Source organism: Manacus candei, unplaced genomic scaffold (assembly GCF_025592945.1).
Source record: "Manacus candei isolate 608988 ecotype Guabito, Panama unplaced genomic scaffold, ASM2559294v1 h1tg000027l, whole genome shotgun sequence".
Lineage (NCBI taxonomy): Eukaryota > Metazoa > Chordata > Aves > Passeriformes > Pipridae > Manacus > Manacus candei.
In genome coordinates, this window is record NW_026138075.1 from 2,115,609 (window position 1) to 2,136,505 (window position 20,897).

The 20,897-nt window shown below is 43.0% G+C and overlaps 2 protein-coding genes across 3 annotated transcripts in view; both read right to left on the reverse strand.

Moving 5' to 3' along the window:
- The window catches only part of TRIM36 (tripartite motif containing 36), a 36,732-nt gene extending 36,172 nt beyond the window's left edge, over positions 1 to 560 (reverse strand). The window contains exon 1 of one of the 2 annotated variants that reach the window (XM_051789372.1): positions 453 to 560. Coding sequence is in view for 1 of the 2 variants with exons in the window: in XM_051789370.1 (XP_051645330.1) it covers positions 453 to 515 (63 nt within the window). In the remaining variant the exon portion in view is untranslated. The remainder of the gene's footprint in view (positions 1 to 452) is intronic. The other variant, XM_051789370.1, reaches the window with a different exon arrangement.
- Positions 561 to 17,260: 16,700 nt separating this feature from the next.
- Positions 17,261 to 20,897, reverse strand: part of PGGT1B (protein geranylgeranyltransferase type I subunit beta) — a 36,571-nt gene continuing 32,934 nt past the window's right edge. Inside the window, 4 exon segments of the mRNA XM_051789451.1 lie at positions 17,261 to 17,839; positions 17,842 to 17,976; positions 19,069 to 19,177; positions 19,440 to 19,624. Of these exon segments, the coding sequence (XP_051645411.1) occupies positions 17,796 to 17,839; positions 17,842 to 17,976; positions 19,069 to 19,177; positions 19,440 to 19,624 (473 nt within the window). The 3' untranslated portion in view covers positions 17,261 to 17,795.

The window sequence follows — 20,897 nt, forward strand, 5'->3', positions numbered from 1 at the left end:
CTCCCTCAAAACGCTTGCCAACTCTGAATCAGTTCCTCAGAGAGACACTTCAGCGTTGCTCGCAGCCAGTTGCTCACAGCAGAATCCCGCAGGGACAGGGGTGCACCGGCCGTGGCACCCCACATCCCTGAGCTGGCAGACCGCCGCACACGGAGCAGGGGCAGGGCTGTGAAGGCGCCGAATGCCCGACTGTGCTGTGCTGAGGGACACTTCGCATTGAAATTTAATTTTTTTCTTTTACCTTTTTACCCCACAGCTTCGGAAGCATGTGGCAAATATAAGTCGAGCCTCCGAAGTACATTAGCTCTAAAGACGAGTCATTCATCCCCTCAACCTCCCTCCAAAAAGCCCCCCAAAAAAAAACATTTCAGGAGGGAACCGGCTCTCCCCTCGGGCTGCGCTCTCCTCCCCGCGCGCTGTCCCGGGGATGCCGAACCACGCTCCGTCCTTACCCTGTCCCGCTTCAGCAGTTCCAAGATGTAGGAGAACCGGCTGCTGTCCGCTGCCACCTCCATGGCCCCGCAGCCGTGCCGCGGGATCACGCCGCCCCTCCGGTCCCCTCGTCCCTGCAGCGCAGCCCTTGCCCCCGCTGCTCTCCGGGGGAGGGCCGTCGTGCTGCGACAGATGCTCCGCCCGCCCACCCGCTCACGGGTCTGAGGATGCCCGTGAAAACCTCTCACCCTGCAGCAGCGCGGGACGACTGTCGGGTACCTGGAGGTGCTCAGGCACACCGCCTCTGCTCAGACGCTGTGACCCTAAAAGCTGCGTTAAGGCTGGAAGGGTTACACCTACTTATGGTCTCACCAGATCTGAGTGGTACTGTACAAATCACTCTCATCTTGCACGGAGCTGATGGTGGTGCATGCCCACAAGGCCAACACCCAAGGTGGGCATGCCTCTTTTCAAAGAATGGCTTGATGTGGGATATATGCTGAGGTACAGCATGATGCATTTGCCCCCGGGCTCCATTTGGTTTTCTTAAATTCCAAGTATTTGTTTAGATGAAAAATTGTGTCTAAATACATCTGCAGAGAAGAGCATCTACTAATATAATGTATGTAGGTGTGTGTATGATCTGCCTCATGTGTTTGCACCTGGCTAGTGGTGTGTTTGTGGGGTAACTCAAACAGGAGGAAAACTTCCTATCACCTCTTTTTCTGCATCCCAGAAAAATTTCTCATCTCCCACTAGAGATGAGGTGGATACAAGATGCCTATATACAACTGTGACAGAAAAACTGGTCCCAGCAACTCAAGTACCTTCTACTCCTTGATTAAGGCAACCCTAAGGTCCCACTGAAATGTTCACACCAGAGGGGAGAACCAGCTACCAAGAGAGGCAGGCACAACCACCCAGTGGGCAAAGGGGCCCCAGAGGAAAGCTGGGGAATGGTGACTGAGACATGGCAGACATCACATTCCTGCTCCCTGCCTGTCTCCACTCCATGATGCTGCTATACCTTCCTTCTGGTTGAGGCACTGCAGGTCACTTCAGCCAGCAGCTGGCTCATTTCTTCCTCTTCTAGTCTCAAACCTCCCCAAACCCAAAGGTACAGCTGCATCCAAGACCTGGGGGAGAGGGACAGGTGAATGGCCAGTACACTGCTCTCTCACCAACTCTATTCCAAACTGAGAGGTGGAAGGCAACAAGCCCTTCTTATGCTGTAGCTATCAGGTAGCCCATGGAGCATATCACCCCTTTGTGGTGAAAACATACCAAAGAGTATTTTATAACAGTATAATGTATCCCCTCAGAGGCTGTATTTCCTAAGCATACTGATATAGTAGTAATGTTATCCCAGATTCTTCCTTCAGGTTACTCACTGAAACAGAATATTCTGCCTTTCTCAGGAAACAAGACTCATGAATAGCTCCAGACATTTCTGTTACTAGATACTGTACAATTATATGTATCGAATGACTCATTAATCAAATAGCTTGTTATTATGATATAGACAGGCTTTCAGTGCTCCACTTCTTGCTTTTGTGCAAACACCCTGGGAATAAACAATGGGCAGTGGTGCTGGGGACAGTCAGCTGCCATCACCCACATAGCTGAGAAGTCCTCAATGCATAACTCAGCTCAATGTGAGATATTTTGCTTCTCTGATCTAATTTCAGCTCACCAAATGGCAGTCATGTAGGAAATTTTCAGTACTGTAATTTCTTTGGGTCAGTGTTGGGCTCTGGCAGAGAGCAGGGCTGGCCAAGGCTGGGACAAGGGACTGCTTGAAGGGATGCCTTGTTTCTCCCAAGCTGCTCAAGTCCAGTAGTCATCTGCAGGAAACCATGCTGGTTGTGGCCTCAGCAGCAGTGGCACTCCCGCATCCAGGAAGGTTGTGTCACAGTATCGGTGTGAATCTCCAGATGATAACCAGCACCAAGCAGCAAACATACCTTTGACCCTGCTGCTCCGTAACGACAGGCTTTGTGAAAAGCCAAGGAATTTACAACCCTTTCTGTTCCACAGTGCAAGAACACAATATGTAGCTGTTTACTCTACTGGAATCCTTTCGTCTGGAGGCACACCTGCATTTGAATCTCATTGCAGATTTGTTATGCTCATGTTAAGTGACTCTCAAGAACAGCCTGACAAAACCTGTGAGACAAAGGTCTTCTGTGGTACACAAACCATGGGCCTGCTCCAAATCAGCACTTTTGTCTTGCCTTCTTTGGCCATTAACCACACTGTTTCATTTTGAACTATGTGCTCTGAATTTCTGGCTCCTGTCTCATCTTCTCATTTTTTTATTTTTTTTTTTTTTTGAGGGGGGGTTTGTTCTGTTTCTGCTAGGTGTTGTAGGTTATGGATAGCCTGGGCTGTAATTCAAGGACTTGGGACAGAAGGGATGATTTCTGATTCCTCTCCCTTTACCTCCTCATGTCCCACTTCCATAAATTCATTAATGTAAATGTAAAGAGATGTAAATGTAGCTCAAGTCATGAACTCAGTCAGGGCAAGAAGGATATAGTAGAAGATGGAAGAAGCTGATGGTTCTTTCATGATCTCCTCTTGGAGTGTTTTTGTTTCAACATTAGTGCTGTTAGGACTCCAAGTTCAGGTGGCTGCCAGTGATATTTAAGCAGGACAATGCCACAAACCACTTTTGCATTAATTTCACAGCTTCAGCAGTGGTATCCTCCTAAGCAGTTCTGGCTGGGATGATCCTGGCCTCTGCATGATAGCACTCTCTTGCCATCAAGCCTTTGACACCGTCTCCCACAGCATACTCCTGAAAAAGCTGGCAGCCCACGGCTTGGACAGGAGCACTCTGTGCTGGGTTAGGAACTGGCTGGAGGGCAGGGCCCTGAGAGTGGTGGTGAATGGTGCTGCATCCAGTTGGCACCAGTCACCGGTGGTGTCCTCCAGGGATCAACACTGGGGCCGATCCTGTTTAATATCTTTATTGATGATCTGGATGAGGGGATTGAGTGTACTGTTAGCAAATTTGCAGATGACACCAAGCTGGGGGAGAGTGCTGATCTACCAGAAGGCAGGAGGGCTCTGCAGAGGGACCTGGACAAGCTGGAGAGCTGGGCTGATTCCAACAGTATGAGGTTCAACAAGGCCAAGTGCCAGGTCCTGTGCTTTGGCCATAACAACCCCCTGCAGTGTTACAGGCTGGGCACGGAGTGGCTGGAGAGCAGCCAGACAGAAAGGGACCTGGGAGTTTGGATTGACAGGAAGCTGAACATGAGCCAGCAGTGTGCCCAGGTGGCCAAGAAAGCCAATGGCATCCTGGCCTGGATCAGGAACGGTGTGGCCAGCAGGTCCAAGGAAGTGATTCTGCTCCTGTACTCAGGGCTGGTGAGGCCACACCTGGAGTGCTGTGTCCAGTTCTGGGCCCCTCAGTTCAGGAAGGATATTGAGGTCCTGGAGCAGGTCCAGAGAAGAGCAACAAGGCTGGGGAAGGGACTTGAGCACAAGTCCTATGAGGAGAGGCTGATGGAGCTGAGGTTGTTTAGCCTGGAGGAGAGGAGGCTCAGGGAGACCTCATCACTCTCTACAACTATCAGAAAGGAGGTTGTAGCCAGATGGGGATTGGTCTCTTCTCCCAGGTAACCAGAAGTAGGACAAGAGGGCATGGTCTTAAGCTCTGACAGGGGAAGTTTAGGTTGGATATTAGGAGGAAATTTTTCATGGAGAGAGTAATCAGACATTGGAATGGGCTGCCCAGGGAGGTGGTAGATTCACTGTCCCTGGAGTTTTTTAAGATGAGATTGGATGTGGCACTTAGTGCCATGGTCTAGCAACCATGGCAGTGTTGGATCAAGGGTTGAACTTGATGGTCTAGGAGGTCTTTTCCAACCCAGTTGATTCTAAGAGTCTATGATCAACCCTGCAGAAAAGTGTATGTCTGCAGAGTCGTGCAAGCCTGAGCAGAACCCTTTGGACCATTCAGTATAATTAACACAAGTGGCATCCATAGATCCAGACTAGCTAGGAATTTGGGACTATCCTCTGCAGTAGATATCAATTCCTGTAGCCATTCTACTGGCTCACGTTTACCTTCCCTTGGATGGAAGACACTTGTGCTAGCCTTTGCCTTGAGTGACTGAAGGCTGACAGGGGAATGTGCTCTCAGAAGGCTGGAGGTGGATGGAGAAGTTTCACGTTGCAGCTGGTGGCCCAAGGACTTTCACCCTTCTTGGTAATGATTGCTGTGTTTTACACAACCTTTACTGAGATGGGACATATGTCAGAAATAGCTGGGAGCTCCTCACCTGTTCCACAGAATTGCAGATATGCAATTTGTTTTCACATTTTTATTCCTTTTGTTTCATCTCTTAGCTCAGTTCCTTTCTGTGGAACCAGGATGTCTGAAAATTAATTTTAACTTTCTGTTGTCATGAAATTATCAATATCAGACTGTCATATTATGTTAAAATGAAGCAGTAGGATTTTATTTGTTTTCTATCACTTCAACTTGAAGCAGATCTCCAAAAAACCAAGGATCCCAGTCAGATTATCAACTGATGTAAACTAAGTTGTATAATTTTATATCAGTAGAAAAACTGGTTCTGTATTGCAATCCTGAAATACCATGCAACACATTGTTCTGTCCTGGCATGTTGGTATACAAATTAAAATACAAAGGAAATTTGTGTGTCCTGACCTGTGAATTATGTTAATTCTCACAGGACAACAACAACAGCTCTAGATTTTCTGTTTGATCTCCTTCCTTGTCTTACTTTCTAATTCTGAACCAAATTGAGCAGTGAAGCCTATTCAGATGCTCTTCTTTTTCTGTTCCCCTAGGATTGTAAGATATTTTCCTACTTCCATTGCACAGGGAATCCACTCAAGCATGCACCCTTGGCAGCTGTCTAGCACCGTGGTGGGGTGGGTCTTCTCCCTGTACACCACACTTGAACTTGTTTGCCGTCATTACCTGAGGAAATCTACTTAAAGAGTGTTTGAAACCAGTTGCAGGTGGTGATATGAGAAGAGTTAACACAAATAATTCAGTACAGAGGAGAGAAAGAATGCTTCAATTTTATAGTATGCATGGGGAAAATGGATCTGGGTAGATGTACTTTCATCTCAGACAACTCCGATATCACTGAGCGTTGCAATACTAGAGCAATGCAGACACAAGAAAGATGATGTTAAAGGTAGTAAAAACCAGTAGTGGTGTTCAGCATGAACTGCTTCAGTGTTAAATTGCATATATGAGCAAACACTGCAAGTCATGAAAAAAACACCTCTGAAATGCATATCCAAGTGTGAATGCTTCTGAAAAGGATTGTGACCTGCTTTTATTCTCTTAACAGCATTCAAGTCTGCATCCAGCTCGAACAATATGAAAGAGAATCCATGTAAATAGTTTATGAATTTTAGATAAGCTGCTTCCTTCCACAGGGAATGATGTAGATGTGAACTGTCACTAGCAGGAAAACTACCATGAAACAGATGAGACCTTCTGATGGTTGGAAAGGTATTGCAAGCAGAACAAATGAGACCAAATTATTTCAAAGATCACTATATTTGCATGCAGACCTAAACCTTTTCCTGCATTAAACCCCATTCCCTCTTGTTCTTTTAGGTACCACAAGGGGATTTTTTCCCCCATTCTCACCTGTGCTGCTCTGGGTTAGAAAAAGAAGCACAACTCTCTGGACTCTCCTAATGAGCAGTCAGGAAACCATCTTCTTCTCTGTCTCTTCCACAGCTTGGTTGAGGTCCACCTTTAGCTGGAGAACTCCTGCACCTTTGCCCTGTCAACTGTGTTAATAAATCCTACTCAGGATTCAGATTTAGCCTGTGATTGCGTGGGATCCCCAGATCTCTGACTGTGATCCATCTGCCAATTCATATCTCTACTTTCTTCTGGAGATCGTGATTTTTGCCCTCTTAATGTCTCTAGATTCCTTAGTGATCCAATTTTTTCTCCCCATCACCATAGACTGAAACAGAGTTTTAGATATTTTTATATACCTTGTTCTAACAGACACTGCCAAAAACATGAAGGTCACTAAACCCATGAAATAAAATAGGGCCAACAAACAATGTGAGATACTGAAGCAGTTTGGCTGCTGCTATGTGGCTAAGTCAACCCTATTGCTAATGGTCAGAATAAATGTTCTCACCTTCACCCATACCTCTCATTTCCCATACTTCTGGCCTATCCTCAGCCATAGGTAAATGTAATAAAATCAAAAAGTGAATTTCAAATCCACAATACATTGGAGCCAGATATTTTGTTCTACTGCACTCAGACCTATTTGACACTGGAGATATCAACCTCTGGGCATTTTGTCTTCTTCCATTTGAAGACCTCTATTCAAGTACTATAAGCATATTCATTCAGTGTTTGTGATACATAAACACACAAAATAAAATTATTTGAAAATTACCTTTATGCATGATTTCCTCCTAGCTTGTCCCATGCAACCCTACTACAGTACAACATGCCCCCGGGAACAAGCTCATTTAAGAAATATGGGTTAAGTATGTAGACTAGTATTAATATTTAATGTATTGAGTATGTTATTAGATATTTATGAAGAATAAACTAAAGTACATAATGATGCATACTATGAATATATAATGTAATTGCCATTTTTTGTTGCAACTACAGTTAATCAAGTTTGACAATATAAAGAGAATTTTGGGTATCTAGAGTTTTAACAAATATTAATTGAGCAAAACACAGCAAGCTTGAGTATATTAATTTACTCATTAAAAGAAAGTTGTCTAATGAAGAAATCAGAGACATGCAAATCAGGGAAAAGATAAGGTAAAGATAAGCACTGCTGAGATCTGCATGCAAATGTTGTGATGTATGTTTTAGTGATTTTGTGTGTTTTGCAAAAGGAGTAGATCTGTAACAGTGAAGGCTCTGAAGAGTGAAGCATAGACACAAAAGCTTTTCAGACTCAGTTGGTCTTCAAGGATTATTACGCTCCTGTACAAAGGGGATAAAGCTTGTCCAGCTCTCGTCTTCAAGGTTTAAACATGTCATCTGGGCTCCTGCAATTTTCTTTCAGCTTAACTACACCAGGATTAGGTTTGAGTTAGCTTTACTTTTTCAAAATGGCCTGCCATGTTCCTGCAACAAAATTCTTCCCCTGCGTTTACCCATGGGTTAATGAAATCTTTAATACCCATGAAAATTGGATTAAGCTCCCTGTGGATTGACTTTGCACAGAGCAAGACTGGTGCAGAGCCCACTATGCCAGACAAAGGCTGACCCTCCTGGCATCACACGGCACCAGAATGAACCTACCCCTTTACAGGTGTGTATGTAGCAGATGTCATGTTGCTGAAGTACCTGCCTGCAGGAGCACTGTCTCTGCTGGCCTGGGCAGGCAGCACTGCACTGGTGGAGTTCCTGCATCTCTTTACCTCTGTGAAGGCTGACAGAGGTGCTGGTGACCAGTCAAAGAATGACTGGCTCAAACAAAGTGGACTTATGTATACAAAGGGACATGCATCACAGAGCAAAAGGCCAGAAATGTCACTTTGGGGAATTTATCTGAAATCACAGCAAAGCAAATTGTTCCTTGTAGTGTTAAGGAAAGCTGAGGGTAACGCACAGAGACACTCCTGCTCCCTGGTCCCTTGTGTGGAGCATGAAGAGGATCTGGGCCTGCATTTTTTTCTGGACCTGAGACTGATGCTAAGGCTGGCCAGCAGTTTTTGGGGTCCAACTCCTCAAATCATGACTCTGCCTGATTCCCTGTGTGTGTTGCAGTGCAGAATAAACAGAGCATCAGGATGCAGAGCCACAGCAGCAGCGCTGCAGCTCTGAGTGCTTGTCCCTCACACTCTGCAGTGCAGAGTGAGCTGGTACGAGCTCTGTTGTGTGAGCCTTGTTGCTTTCATCACATGGGCCATGTGCAGAAGCACGATCTCTCACAAGCACCTATGCACTGTACTGGAGCTTCTAGAAAAGGAAATTTCTCTGGCTTTCCATCCAAGTTCCTTTTCATTCCTTTGACCTCTAAAGGCTGCTCAACAACTTCAGCAGTTCTCACTGGCACACTTAAAAAGGCCTCCCAGATGCAGTAGCTCAATTGAGTGGAACAGATTTACCTCCAATTCAGTTATGACTCACTAAATTCACAGAGACATGCTTGCTCTGCCCTGTGAAGGAAAGTCAAATGCATGTTGGAGTGCTAAGGGTGGCTCCTTTCAGTGACCTCCCCAAATAACTTGTCAGCTGAGGATTTCAAAAAGGTTAAAGACAAGACAAACTCCTACTAGTTTGGAATATTGCATTATTTATTACATTTTTACTGGTTTTACCTTGAACTGAGGTATGTGAAAGGACTTTGGCAAAAGGACATTTTAATCTCATTTAATTTTTTTTTTTTACCATTAGTTTAAAAACAGTAGATAAGCAGAAGTGTTTAGGCAAGAGCTGTCTCAACCCACAAGACAAAACACCTCTAAAGTGTCTGAATCTGCATTTGCCAGTGTTTGCAGTGCCACAGACCTTCACTAGAGTGATTGACATCGGGGCATTTACTTATGAAAGCTGTTAAAAAAAAAGAAGCCTTCCTTTACACCCCCATTCCCTCGAAATCTGGGTAGCATCAAAAGCACCAGAAAGTGCAGCTTATTCTAACAGGAGGGATGGTCTGTGGGTAGTTGAAGTAAGCAGTAGGGATGGGAGGGAGGTCCAGTCCAGGCTGGCTATCAGATCAACAGCTGCTGCAGACTTTAACTTCCTTTTATAGAAGGGAGACTGTGGGAACTGTTGCTCTCCATAGCCCGTGGAGTCTTTGGTTTAAAGAACTGCTCCCTGGGGAACAGACACTATGTGACATCTCAAATGCCAGCCTGAGTGTTTGCTCAGGTTTCCACTGCAGCCGAAAGGAGTGCTTGTGTTCACTGCAGGCAGAGACTCTGAAGTGTCTCTGTTCTGTGCCTCCTGAACCATGACCTGGAGCCACAGGTGAGAAAGCCTGCAACAGTCCTGAGGGAATATAGGCAGATGGTAAGGGAAATGCAGAGTTAAAGCTGTCCGGGGGCAGAAGAAGAAATGCTCTAGGAAATGTGCTGCTGTGCATGGGACCCTGTGGGATGGAGTTCAGGCTCTGGTGCCTGCCTGAGTCCTGTGCTGTTGGCCACTGAGCACAGGAGCACACTGGCAGCTGCTACAGGGCTGGGGAACAGCTTTCCCACCCATAGCTGTCATTCCCAGCTTATGCTCAGAGCTGGCAACACCCCTCAGCAGCAGTGTGCATCTTGGGCAGAGTAAACATGTGACTCTGCTGTTCCCTCATTCCTGTGTTTAATAAAGGCTAGGATAATCCAGGGGCAGCAGAAGGGAAAGAGACAAGGTTTGTCTTATGGCCAGGGAAGTTCACTTTTTTAACATGGTTGGCACCTTCCCTTTAGATGCCAACTACCACAGTCCTCACTTGTACCAGCAGCTCCTCATTCTGTAGAAGGAAGTTGCTTCAGGCTGGAGGTTTTTTTATGCTGAAAACAAATGTCAAGGCATGGACCCATCAGAAAAGTTTGGTGGTAGTGGCAGTTTGCATGGTCTGTGTAAGAAGCTATCTATAGAAACTAGGAAGTCACAGGGGGCACATGTTATCACTGCTCCACAGACTTACTCTGGTCGTACACAGGGAGTTATATATAGAGCCATATACAAAAATACAGAAGAGCCCAGTGCCTGTGTTGGAAAGCCTCATCAACACACCTCTCTAGCAGACTCCTCTCCTCAGCCTCACCAGAGAACTGCATATTTCAGAGGATACTTTGGAAGGACGCTGGACAGCCAGCACCTCCCGAGGACAGTTGATCTGTCAAGTATGAGCATACAGACCAGGGTGCAAATATACCCAATCTGCCTAAGATTTCTCATTTTCTCTAAAGTATTTTTGTGCTATTTATAGAAACATTCCCCTCGTCCCACTTCCCATCTATGTGCCTTGCAGATTGGCTCTCTGTTAAACTGACCCACCAGCAAAACTTTCCTTAATTTAAAAATGTAAAGGCAGAGGAGGGGGGTGGTGGTGTCGAGTGTAGTGGGGAGTGGTGTTAAAAAAAATAAAATGTTAGAGTGGAACTAAAGAACTGCAAGAAACAGTCCAGGAGTCACCAGGGCCCACCAAAGAGCCCCAAGGCAGGACAAACAAACTGTCCCCATGCCATTCCCGACAGTTGTTAGTCTGACATGCTGTGAAAGAGCCCCCTGACAAATGCTCCCTGGACAATATGTTTACACATATGATACCTTTCCATATGATGCTTCTCCACAATGATTCTAAGTTTAAAGGAGGCTTTAAGGTATATAATAAGCAGTATGAAGATTGACAAAGATTAAAATGTAATTCTGTAAAATGAGCATATTTTAGTGGCCATAATTTGAAGACGGTTGTTAAATGAAGGCTCCTGGACAGCACAACAGCAAATAAATATAGCTCTGTGCTTAGGGAAACCTTAAAATTAACGACAGGCAGCATGCAATTTCAACAGCAATCTTGCATATTTAGCTTTCTAGGCAGCATAAGCATCACTCCTGTCCTACAAGCACTCAGGAAGGGTGATGAACAACAGAGAACTTGCCTTTACTTCTATTCTGTCATTTTCACTTCAAATTGTCATCTTCATTTCAAGTTATCCTTTTGCAGATTTCACATAAAAGGATAAAGTGGGGTCCTCCTTCCCAGGGTGAGGTAGAGCCAAAGGGAACAAAGAGAAGATGGGGACGGTTTTGGATGGAAACCTGGGGATGCTGTAGAAGCAGCGTCATGAAAGCCTCCATGCTCTCTCAGACTGTGAGCATGCAGGGCAGTTGATTGAATGGTGCACACATCGCTCCTGGTCCTTTTACCAGAGCCTGGTTATCATCCTTTTACAAGTTAACATGGAAGCCACCTTCACAAGCATACCTGACTAAAACTGTCAAAACACAGGGAATATCTCCCTCCTTACATTTGTGAGTTTAATATAAAAAACCTAATCGGGCAAGTTGAAAGCTCCTTCCCTACCCACAAACATTTCCTCTCCTATGCACATTTCTAAATTCTTGAAGTTAGGGGTTGCAGATGGTTCTCAGAGTTTTCTCTTCCTTGATGGACTTCCCCTTTTAATTGTGAGTCAGCACTGTTTCCTTCCTCAGAATCTGACTTGTTCTCCAGTAACAGTGGCCATTTCTGTCCTGTCCCATTCCCAATACAGAGCCTGTATCAACACACAGACATTTTAAGGGACACCAGTCTCACCTTGGTGCAAAGCAGGATCATGGAGCAGATCCTCCTAGAAACTATGCTAGGGCATGTGGAAAATAAGTTGGTGATTTCTTACGGCTTCACTGTGGGCAAATTGTGCCTGACAATTTTGGTGGCCTTCTAAAACGGGCTTACACTGGTTGTTGTGGGAAGAGCAACTGATATCACATGCCTGGATTTGTGCCTTTGACACTATCCCACACAACATCCTTGTCTCTAAATTGGAGAGGGTGGACCACTTGATGGATAAGGAATGGCCTGGATGGTCTCACTCAGAAGAGTTGTGGTCAACAGCTCAATGTCCAAGTAGTGATGAGTGGCCCTTCTCAGGGGTCAGTGTTGGGACTGGCACTGTTTAACATCTTTGTGGGCGACAGCACCAAGCTGAGTGGTGCTGCCAACAGGCTGGAGGAGAAGGATGTCATCCAGGTCCCTGGACAGGCTTGAGAGGTGGGTCTGTGCAAACCTTATGAAGTTCAACAAGGTCAAGTGCAAGGTCTTGCTCCCAGGTCAGGGCAATCCCAAGCACAAGTACAGGCTGGGTAGAGAATGGATTGAGAGTAGTCCTGCCAAGAAGGACTTGGTGGTGCTGGTAGACGGGAGGCTGGACATGACCCAGCAATGTGCACTTGCAGCCCAGAGAACCAATCATGTCCTGGGCCATATGAAAAGCAGCATGGCCAGCAGATTGAGGGAGGTGATTCTGCCCCTCTACTCCACTCTGGTGAGACCTCATCTGAAGTGCTGTGTCCAGTTCTGGGATCCTCAGCATAGGAAGGACATGGACCTGTTGGAGCAGGTCCAAAGGAGGGCCAAAAAAATTCATCTGAGGGGTGGAACATCCCTCCTATAAAGACAGGCTGAGAGGGGGATGTTCAGCCTGGGAAGGACAAGGCTCCAGGGAGACCTTATAGAACCTTCCAGTACCTTAAGGGAGCCCACAAGAAAGCAAGAGAGGGACATTTAACAAGGGCATGTAGTGACAGAACAAGGGGGAATGGATTTAAACTGAAACAGGGCAGGTTTAAATTATATATTAGAAAAAAATCTCCACTCTGAGGATGGTGAGGCACTGGAATAGGTCGCCCAGAGAAGTTGTGGATGCCCCATCCCTGGAAGTGTTCAAGGCCAGGCTGGCTGGGGATTTGAGCAACCTGGTCTAGTGAAGGGTGCCTATACCCATGGCAGAGGAGTTGCAACTAGATGATCTCTCAAGTCCCTTCCAACCCAAACCATTCCATGATTCTATGATGTCTCACAATGTAGTTATCAAACAAGGCGCTTTGCCAGTGCTTCAAAAATAAAGCAGTAGTGTGAGGGTTTGCTGCTGTAGGTGGGTCCAGCTTAAAAACCTTTGGAGGTTGTAATTTTCTGTGCCCTTAAGAAGTCAGTTCCTCACCCAGAACATGTAACTTGCAAAAAATGACATCACAAGAGTTACAGCTCACAAGGAATTATACTTTTCCCTCAGTTTCCCAACAGTTCATTGATCTTTATTGAATCCAGAAACTAATCAGGCAAACAGAGATCAGGAAGACAAAAGCTTTAAAATGGTGAACTGAAAGTGTAAATCTGTGACAGACTGTAACCACTCAGTGGAGTAATTTAATAACCATTTAGTATAAAGATGTTGAGACACTCTTCTTTTTCACCCTGTGCTTGCTAAAGTGAGGAAAACTTACATAGTCTCTACCTGCAATAGCAAGAGCTTTTGAGAATCACCACAATATCTAACATTAACCTTCAGACACCAATTATCTCATTCAACTGATGAATTTTGGAAATGTTTTATATTTTAGTTGCAGCAACAGCATCTTCCTACCAGGGGTCTCTCTCCTCATGTCTTGACATGTCTTCTACCTCCACAGGGACACCGACAGCAAGGTTCCTCCAAAATGCAAGGAGATGGGGTCTCCACAAAGCCTCTGACTTTGGAAATCATTGCTTCTTCCCTTTTGCGCTAGGCAAACTCACACTGAATGGCTGCCTCAGTACAAAGCTGAAATGCATTTTTCAGGGAACTCTACAGTTTCCATGGGGTATTTAATTTTGTTATTGGCATCCATGGAGAACAGCATATTTGATGCAGCTTCTTCAGCTCCTCTCAAGTTGTCTTTAACCTTGTTACAGCACATTTAGGCATGGATCAAGGTACTCTTAATAGGTGCTTCAGCATACATATTTTAGTTATTTCTGCAATGCCCAATTTACTTGTTAACAGCTGATGATTGTTCCATTTAGGAAAGCAATTATTAAGATGAAAAGTTCATAAATATGAACATACTTAACAATAGTCTTCCAAAATGGTGTTAGCACATCTGCCAGCACCTATGTACAAATCAAGTTGCTGTGAAAGCCCTAATTCTCATGGTTGGGCTTCGCAAACAAAGATTTGGGAAGGGCTCTACCCACGTTTGTTGCAAGCACGTTGCTATGAAAGCCCTAATAACAATTTTTAAACCCTCAATCTTCAGATCTTATTGAAAGGATACTTTTAACTTCCTTTGTTGAATACACCATTTCAAAGCTGTTTTTCTAGAAGAGAAGCTAGAGCCACAGAAATAGGTTGCGAGCCTTTCAGACAGGATAGGGGCACTCATACATTTGTCAGCCTGAGCCAACACCAGCAAGCTTGGAGTGCTTCTGAGAATTATATAAGGCAACAACTTTATAAATACATTCTCGGTAAACAGGAGAAATTAGGCAGGGGGTCTCCTATAGACCACCAATGCAAGAACATTAAAAGGTTGTGGCAGTGCAGTACAGCTGCTCTACGTAATCCAAGCCCTGACAGCCAAGAGGTTTTACATCCTCAAGCACATGGTATTAATTTATTAATTTCTTAGGTTCAGCCTCAGCAATGTAAAGCTGTGGTTAACACAAATTATTGGAGCTGGGCAGTAACCACTGCTTTGCTTTTTCTAGCTACATTTAAGCTTCACAGTTCATATTTAAGTTTTAGCTGCTTTTGGACGTATCCATTTTAAGAGAGATTTTAGGTCATGGACTTCTTATCTGTGAAACTGTTGTCTATTGATTTATCATTTAACATTTTTCTAGTCAGAAGACATGATAAACCACAAAAATGGTAGAGGCAATTCAATACACAGAATCAAAGTGTCTGCTCCACAGGAACATTCCATGTTCATCATTTGTTTGCCTGACATCAGCTGGGGCACTAAAAATGTCAAATCACGCATAGAGCGTTGGTTGTTAATACAGATTTTTGTCAACCTAAAAAGATTAAAGATTTCAAACCAATTAAAGTAATTAGATACTCAGAGTGGGGTGAAGGCACACACATTTTGTTGGCTTCATTCAAACTTTGGGAGTTAATGCAAAACAAATATGCCTCATGCAACCTTTAGAAAAGGGTAACTCTGATGTCAACATTCAGCCTGAAAAGATGCTGTTCTTTACTTGGGGAAAAAAAAAAAAGGGGAGTTGTAGAATAACTGTGGGCCAAGGAGATTGAAAGGTAAAATCCATGTAAACAACTCAAGATAGCTTACAGATACAGAAAACAAAGCAAACATTAGCTGCTTTTTGAAGCAGAACACTGTTAAATAACTTGCCATGAGAATTGAAATTCTTGTTCACATAATGTGATTTTTCACTGTTAGCCCTTATTTCTGCTTCTCTACTCTGATGAGTAGAGAACCTCATCCCTCACAGATGAGAACCTGGTCACAGACAGGGAAACTCAGGAACCATAATTTAGAATTTTGCAAGTATGGATTTGCCCCACAATAATCAAGTACATAATTCCTCATGAAGCTAAGAATCAATATTTGGGCTGTTTCCCAGTAGAGCCTAAGAGTACCTTATTCAACTCTTCTGAAATTCAAAGCTACTTCCTCTAACAGGGTATGTAGTAAATGTTAAAAAACTTGTACATGGTTCACCTCATCTTCATTGTAACTACACCATGTTCCACCCCACCCTACTATGATTCAACTTGTGGCCACCATCTGATGTCAAGACAAACAAATACTGTGCTGTTTTGAACAATTTTTACTCCAAGATTTGTTTCGGTTTTCAGCTAAGGTGACCACCCTGATCTGAGAGTCTTCTGTTCAGGGAAACTACTTCAGTCCCCCCTGACCAACATCCCACTAATCCTCTCCAGGAGAACAGGATTCCCACAAGAACCATTGTAGTGAGCTCCCAGCCTCGTAGTTCCCCTCTTTTATGTATCTTACTATTTCTTTTTATTTGTAGCTGAACTTCTGGTCATCTCAGCATGTGGGAAATAAAACCAATCCCCAAGCTCTGTCCTCCTCCTTTGATTCCCTCATGTTGCTTGAGTCAGTATCTCTCTTTTGCTCTTGCTCCCTTAATCTTATCCTAGGTGGCTCAAATCCTTTCCAGCAGTATGGTTTCATTCTTACTCCACATTCCCTTCTCTAGTTTTCTCTTGCCTCCACCCTTCCTATCTCCCAGTTTTCATTTCTCTTACTCTGCACCAGTCCTACTCAAGCACATCATTCCCCCTCCGCAGTACCAGCCCCACAGTTCTCTTGGTTTCAACGCTCCCAACTTAGTTTTTACAGCCATGTAGCCTCTCCTCCTCCAAGGGAAGTGTCCACTGGGACACGTCCAGATCACGTATTTTACTGCCTCCTGTTCCTCTTCTGCTTTTCCAAGCAGTTCACTTGCACTACTGATGTTCCCAATGCTGCCATGCAAACTAATCTGCTATAGATATAAAAACAATTTATTTAGGTAGGAAGGCTGTTACAGGATTGGACACTGGGATTGTTCTGGTAGCCTGAAGATGCTTATTGGATCTCTCTGACGTGTGACAGAAGTACAACTATGGTACCCTTTTCACTTGCCTCGCATTGCAGAATCAGGACAATGGTTATCCCTGAAGCTCTTTCTGCTGACTGAAAGGGTCTATATTCTGTCTCTTTGGGCTCAGCAGTGGTAAATGGCATAATTAAACTGTTTTCAGAAGTCTTCAGTTGTCTGTGTTTGGAAGTCCTTTAGAAAAATGAATGTGCCCTAACAACTGGCAAGCAGAAAGACATCCTGGTGTCTACTGAACTGGAAATGCACAAACTGACTGGCCAAAAATGCATCAGCTGCAAGGTTACTTCCTTCAATTCTGAACAAGCACTTCACGCATACAAAGTAAAGCACCACTACTAAATGAGAATGTTCAACATCACTCTAACAGTACACCACTGCTGCTTACTTTAAAGCCCAGTGTTTCGCCCTTTACACAGAACGGTTATGAAACTTGGTATTACTTCACACTAAGAGAGAAATATATATGAAAAAATCACCAGAGTGCAATTGTACAATTTTAATGTATTGCAAAGGCTTGTCTTTGGAAACAGGTTCTAATGCTACTCTTGCACACAGGTACACTTCCAAAAGACCGTGTTGAGTATCTCTTATTGACACACAGCAATATGCCACACTCTTATTGAATTTCACATGAAGAAACTATTTCAGATGAGAACTCTTTGTTTGCCTAACAATGCACTGCAACTGTGTAAAAACTACTCAGAAGAATTATGAAATCCATTTAGTAAGGCCACACAACATTAGAAGTCCAGTATATTGAATAAAATAATTTTATTTTTATTTAATTCATTTGTTTTTTAAAAGAAAGTTTATGGAATCTGAAAGTTTATGATAAAAGGTAATTTTTAACTGAGACTTAATATGGGAGATTCTCTAGCCAAAATATGTCAAATAGTAAGATCATAAAGAACTCCAAGGTTCTGTGCTATACTGCATGATATGTAAACAGATTTTGAAAATATTTCCCCATTATATATTTTGACACAGTATGCACAAATTTAAAAAAATAAACTTGAAATGAAGTTTAAACGCCTCAAGGGATTTCCTAGAAGTAAAGCCATTTGAAAAGCCATTTACAGTCTGCGGTGACAAACTTCTATATAATCAAAATATCTCCTTTTTTCACAATGCAGAATAACCTGCTGAAGGCAACTCCCTACTGAAGTGATGCCAGCAACACAGATCTGATTGTATGACTCCAGCACTTAAAAGAGCACATTGGTTATACATGGCTTTTAACCCTGGGCTACAATTATGCTACCAGAACTAAATTCAAGTCTAAATCAGTCACATAAAGAAGTGTGTGTTGTCTGAACACTGTTTAAAGTCCGTGTTTTCCAGATCTGATGAAGGTGGTGAAGGCGCTCTGAGGTTCTTGTGCTTACATTCAGGGCAGGATGAACTTTGCAAATACCAGATTCTCCAATTAATGACAAACCACAGATCCCAAAGTAGGCATGTAAAGCATCTGAAAGAAGGACAGAAAAGGAAAAATAAAATTATTTCAGGCTGTAATAGCCAAATGTTCCTATATTCAAACACCCCTGAACAATTACATCCAAGGAAAACAAATAATCAGGTGCTATATTTTAAATCTGAGTTTTGACAGAAGGAATCAGTTTTTGTCCAAAGCAGAACCAGCATGAACTAGTGTCTAGTTTTGTTTTATAACTACTTGCACACTACTTTACTTTTTCTGAGTGCCATGGCCAAAGAATTTAAGCATCTGGAAACAACTCCAGTCCAGAAAACAAATATTTTTCATGAAAGCATTTTTGGTTGATAATTTTATGAACAGCTGAACTATTATGAAGTATTATGAACTACTGAAACACTAAAATTAGTGCCAGTAGCTGCCAATAGCAAGATTTAGAGGAATGAAAGAAGTAACTACTTTTCCTTGCTTCACTCCTTCCTGAGAGAATACCCTAAGGATAGGAATTCATGCAGCTTGATCAACTGCCACCATTTCTTGTTCTATGTTGCTCCTGCTGCCCACCTTACACCAAGCACTACAGCTTGCCAAATCTGCCTCCTCTGGGTAGCAGCAAGCTATCAGATTGGATTATCTGCCCATGGAATCATAGGCTAAAATGGAAAGAAGATGTGAACTTCATACACCCCTTGCAAATTCTCAACATATATTAATCTGTGGAGGTGTCAGTAAATTCATATTTGACTAAAACGACCACAGAATCATTTAGGAAAAGACCTCTAAGATCAGAGTCCAACCCTTAACCTAACACTGCCAAGTCCAGCACTAACTCATGTCCCTAAGTGCCAAATCAACACATCTTCTAAAAACCTCCAGGGATGGTGACTCCACCATTTCCCTGGGCAGCCTGTTCCAGTGCTTAACAACCCTTCTGGTGAAGAAACTGAACTATACCTCCCTCTTTCCATTTCAATCATGATATTCTCATTACATTTTGAGGGATTTTTTTCCTTTTTTTTTTTTTGTTGAAGCAGACAACTTCCTTTATGCCTCTCAGATGTCGGACTGCTGCAATGTATTTCTAGCTTAGAACACACTCACCATAATATTTAAAAGTAATTTTACCTGGATGGCTATCTGGCCACTTGGCAAATCCACCAACAAGGCGATCTTGAGTTGACAGGATGTAATTTCGGTTTTTCTCAAAATTTGTATATTGGAATATATTCAAGAGCTGAAATTAGACCATAACAGTAATATAGTAAATCTTAGTATATTTTTAATACTAAAATGTAGCGCTTATTTTAGAGGTAAGCAGTGACAGCAGAGAAAGCAGTAATCTGGTAAACCTCTATTTCCTGCCTTTTTGCAAGATGAAAGATCTTTATAATCATCAGTGCATTTGTGTTAAATATCTAACTCTTTCAATAGAGAAAATGATGCTTAAAGAAATCAAAACAAGTCAATAACTATCCTGTAGCTGTTCTGCACACTACCTTCAATGTTGCTCCCACCCAGAAGGAATAGCAAGTGTCTACAGGTTTGTTGGGTCGTCCGTGGTAGCCATTCTGTTGTCTCATTATACACCATCTTCTTATTCTGTTCAGTTCTTTTTCTGAAAAAACTTCTTCCAGTTTACCCATCAAACACAGCGATGCAATACCACAAAATGTAGAGCCACCTGTGAAAAGAGAATCTTGTATTTGCAATGCTTTGATACCCAGGTTTTCACCAAAGCCTGTATGATCTCAGACAGAACTTTAAGGTGTTAACAATTAAATCAATGGATTTTTAGGAGTATGAAAATGTTAAGTTTAAAATCCAAATAGATAGAACACTTTAGTTCAGCAGGTATGTCAAAGAGGAAAAAATGCCCTCAACCCAGCTCTTGCACAAATAAACCTGAAATAATTTTCTTAAAGCTGGTTTTTCTCTCAATGCTGTGCATTTCTTCATATGTAACTTAAAAAAGAAAGCTATTGGAATGCCAGCAATCAGAGAGAAGCAGAGATGCCAAAGCCAGTCTCAGATACAATCCCCCAGAGGACATAAACAGACAGAAGTGTCTGGTGAGCAGAAACTAAAAAAAAATTCATAGTTAATACTGTGAAAAGACTCTTGGACTCTCATGTTTGTAATACGTACAAATTGTGCTTCTAAGGAATTTTATGCTGTCAAGGAAACTCCATGGTAAAATTTGGAATTAGAAGAGAAACTCATGTTCTTTGTTTCTGTAGCATGATCATCACTTTTTAAAGCCCATCTACACTTATTATGAGTTTATTCCTTGATATGATAAAATTAGAGGCTGGGAAGGACCATAAAAAAGCTGCTGACAGATGATCTGGGGTCCAAAGTTCCTCACACTATCCTGGTCCTGGAAGACCCCAGGAGCCCTAAGGTTATGTTCATTCTGATGCAAGAGAAGGCTGCTGCCGTAATGCTATCTGTTATCACTAGCATTCTACAGAAATTTAGTTAACCAATTGTTTTAATATGTAGGGATATAATTTAAGTTTTTCAGCTTTATCGATTCTGCAAGAAGAAAACAGATGAAATCCCATCAAAGCTCAATAATAAGGATAAAGATAGCAAACATTTGATAGAATCATAGAATCAACTCAGGTTGGAAAAGACCTCCAAGATCTTTGAGTCCAACCTTTGACCAATCCCCACCTAGTCCAATAGACCACAGCACTAGATTTAGTATCACTCATATAAAAGTCAATAGTTTCTCTGTCACAAGCAGACCACTACTTCAGGGCATAGAAACATTCTGCTAAAAAACAGCAGTCTCTTGGAGATTCCTATCTTCAGAACTACCAACTGTCCACAAAAACTAACTGCTGCTTCAAGATCTGAGCTGACAACAGATGCTGTGACTTATGAGAGGAAATGTTTCTAGATTTTACTAATAGCTACTGAAACTGGAGATCATCTGGTGCACTGCACAA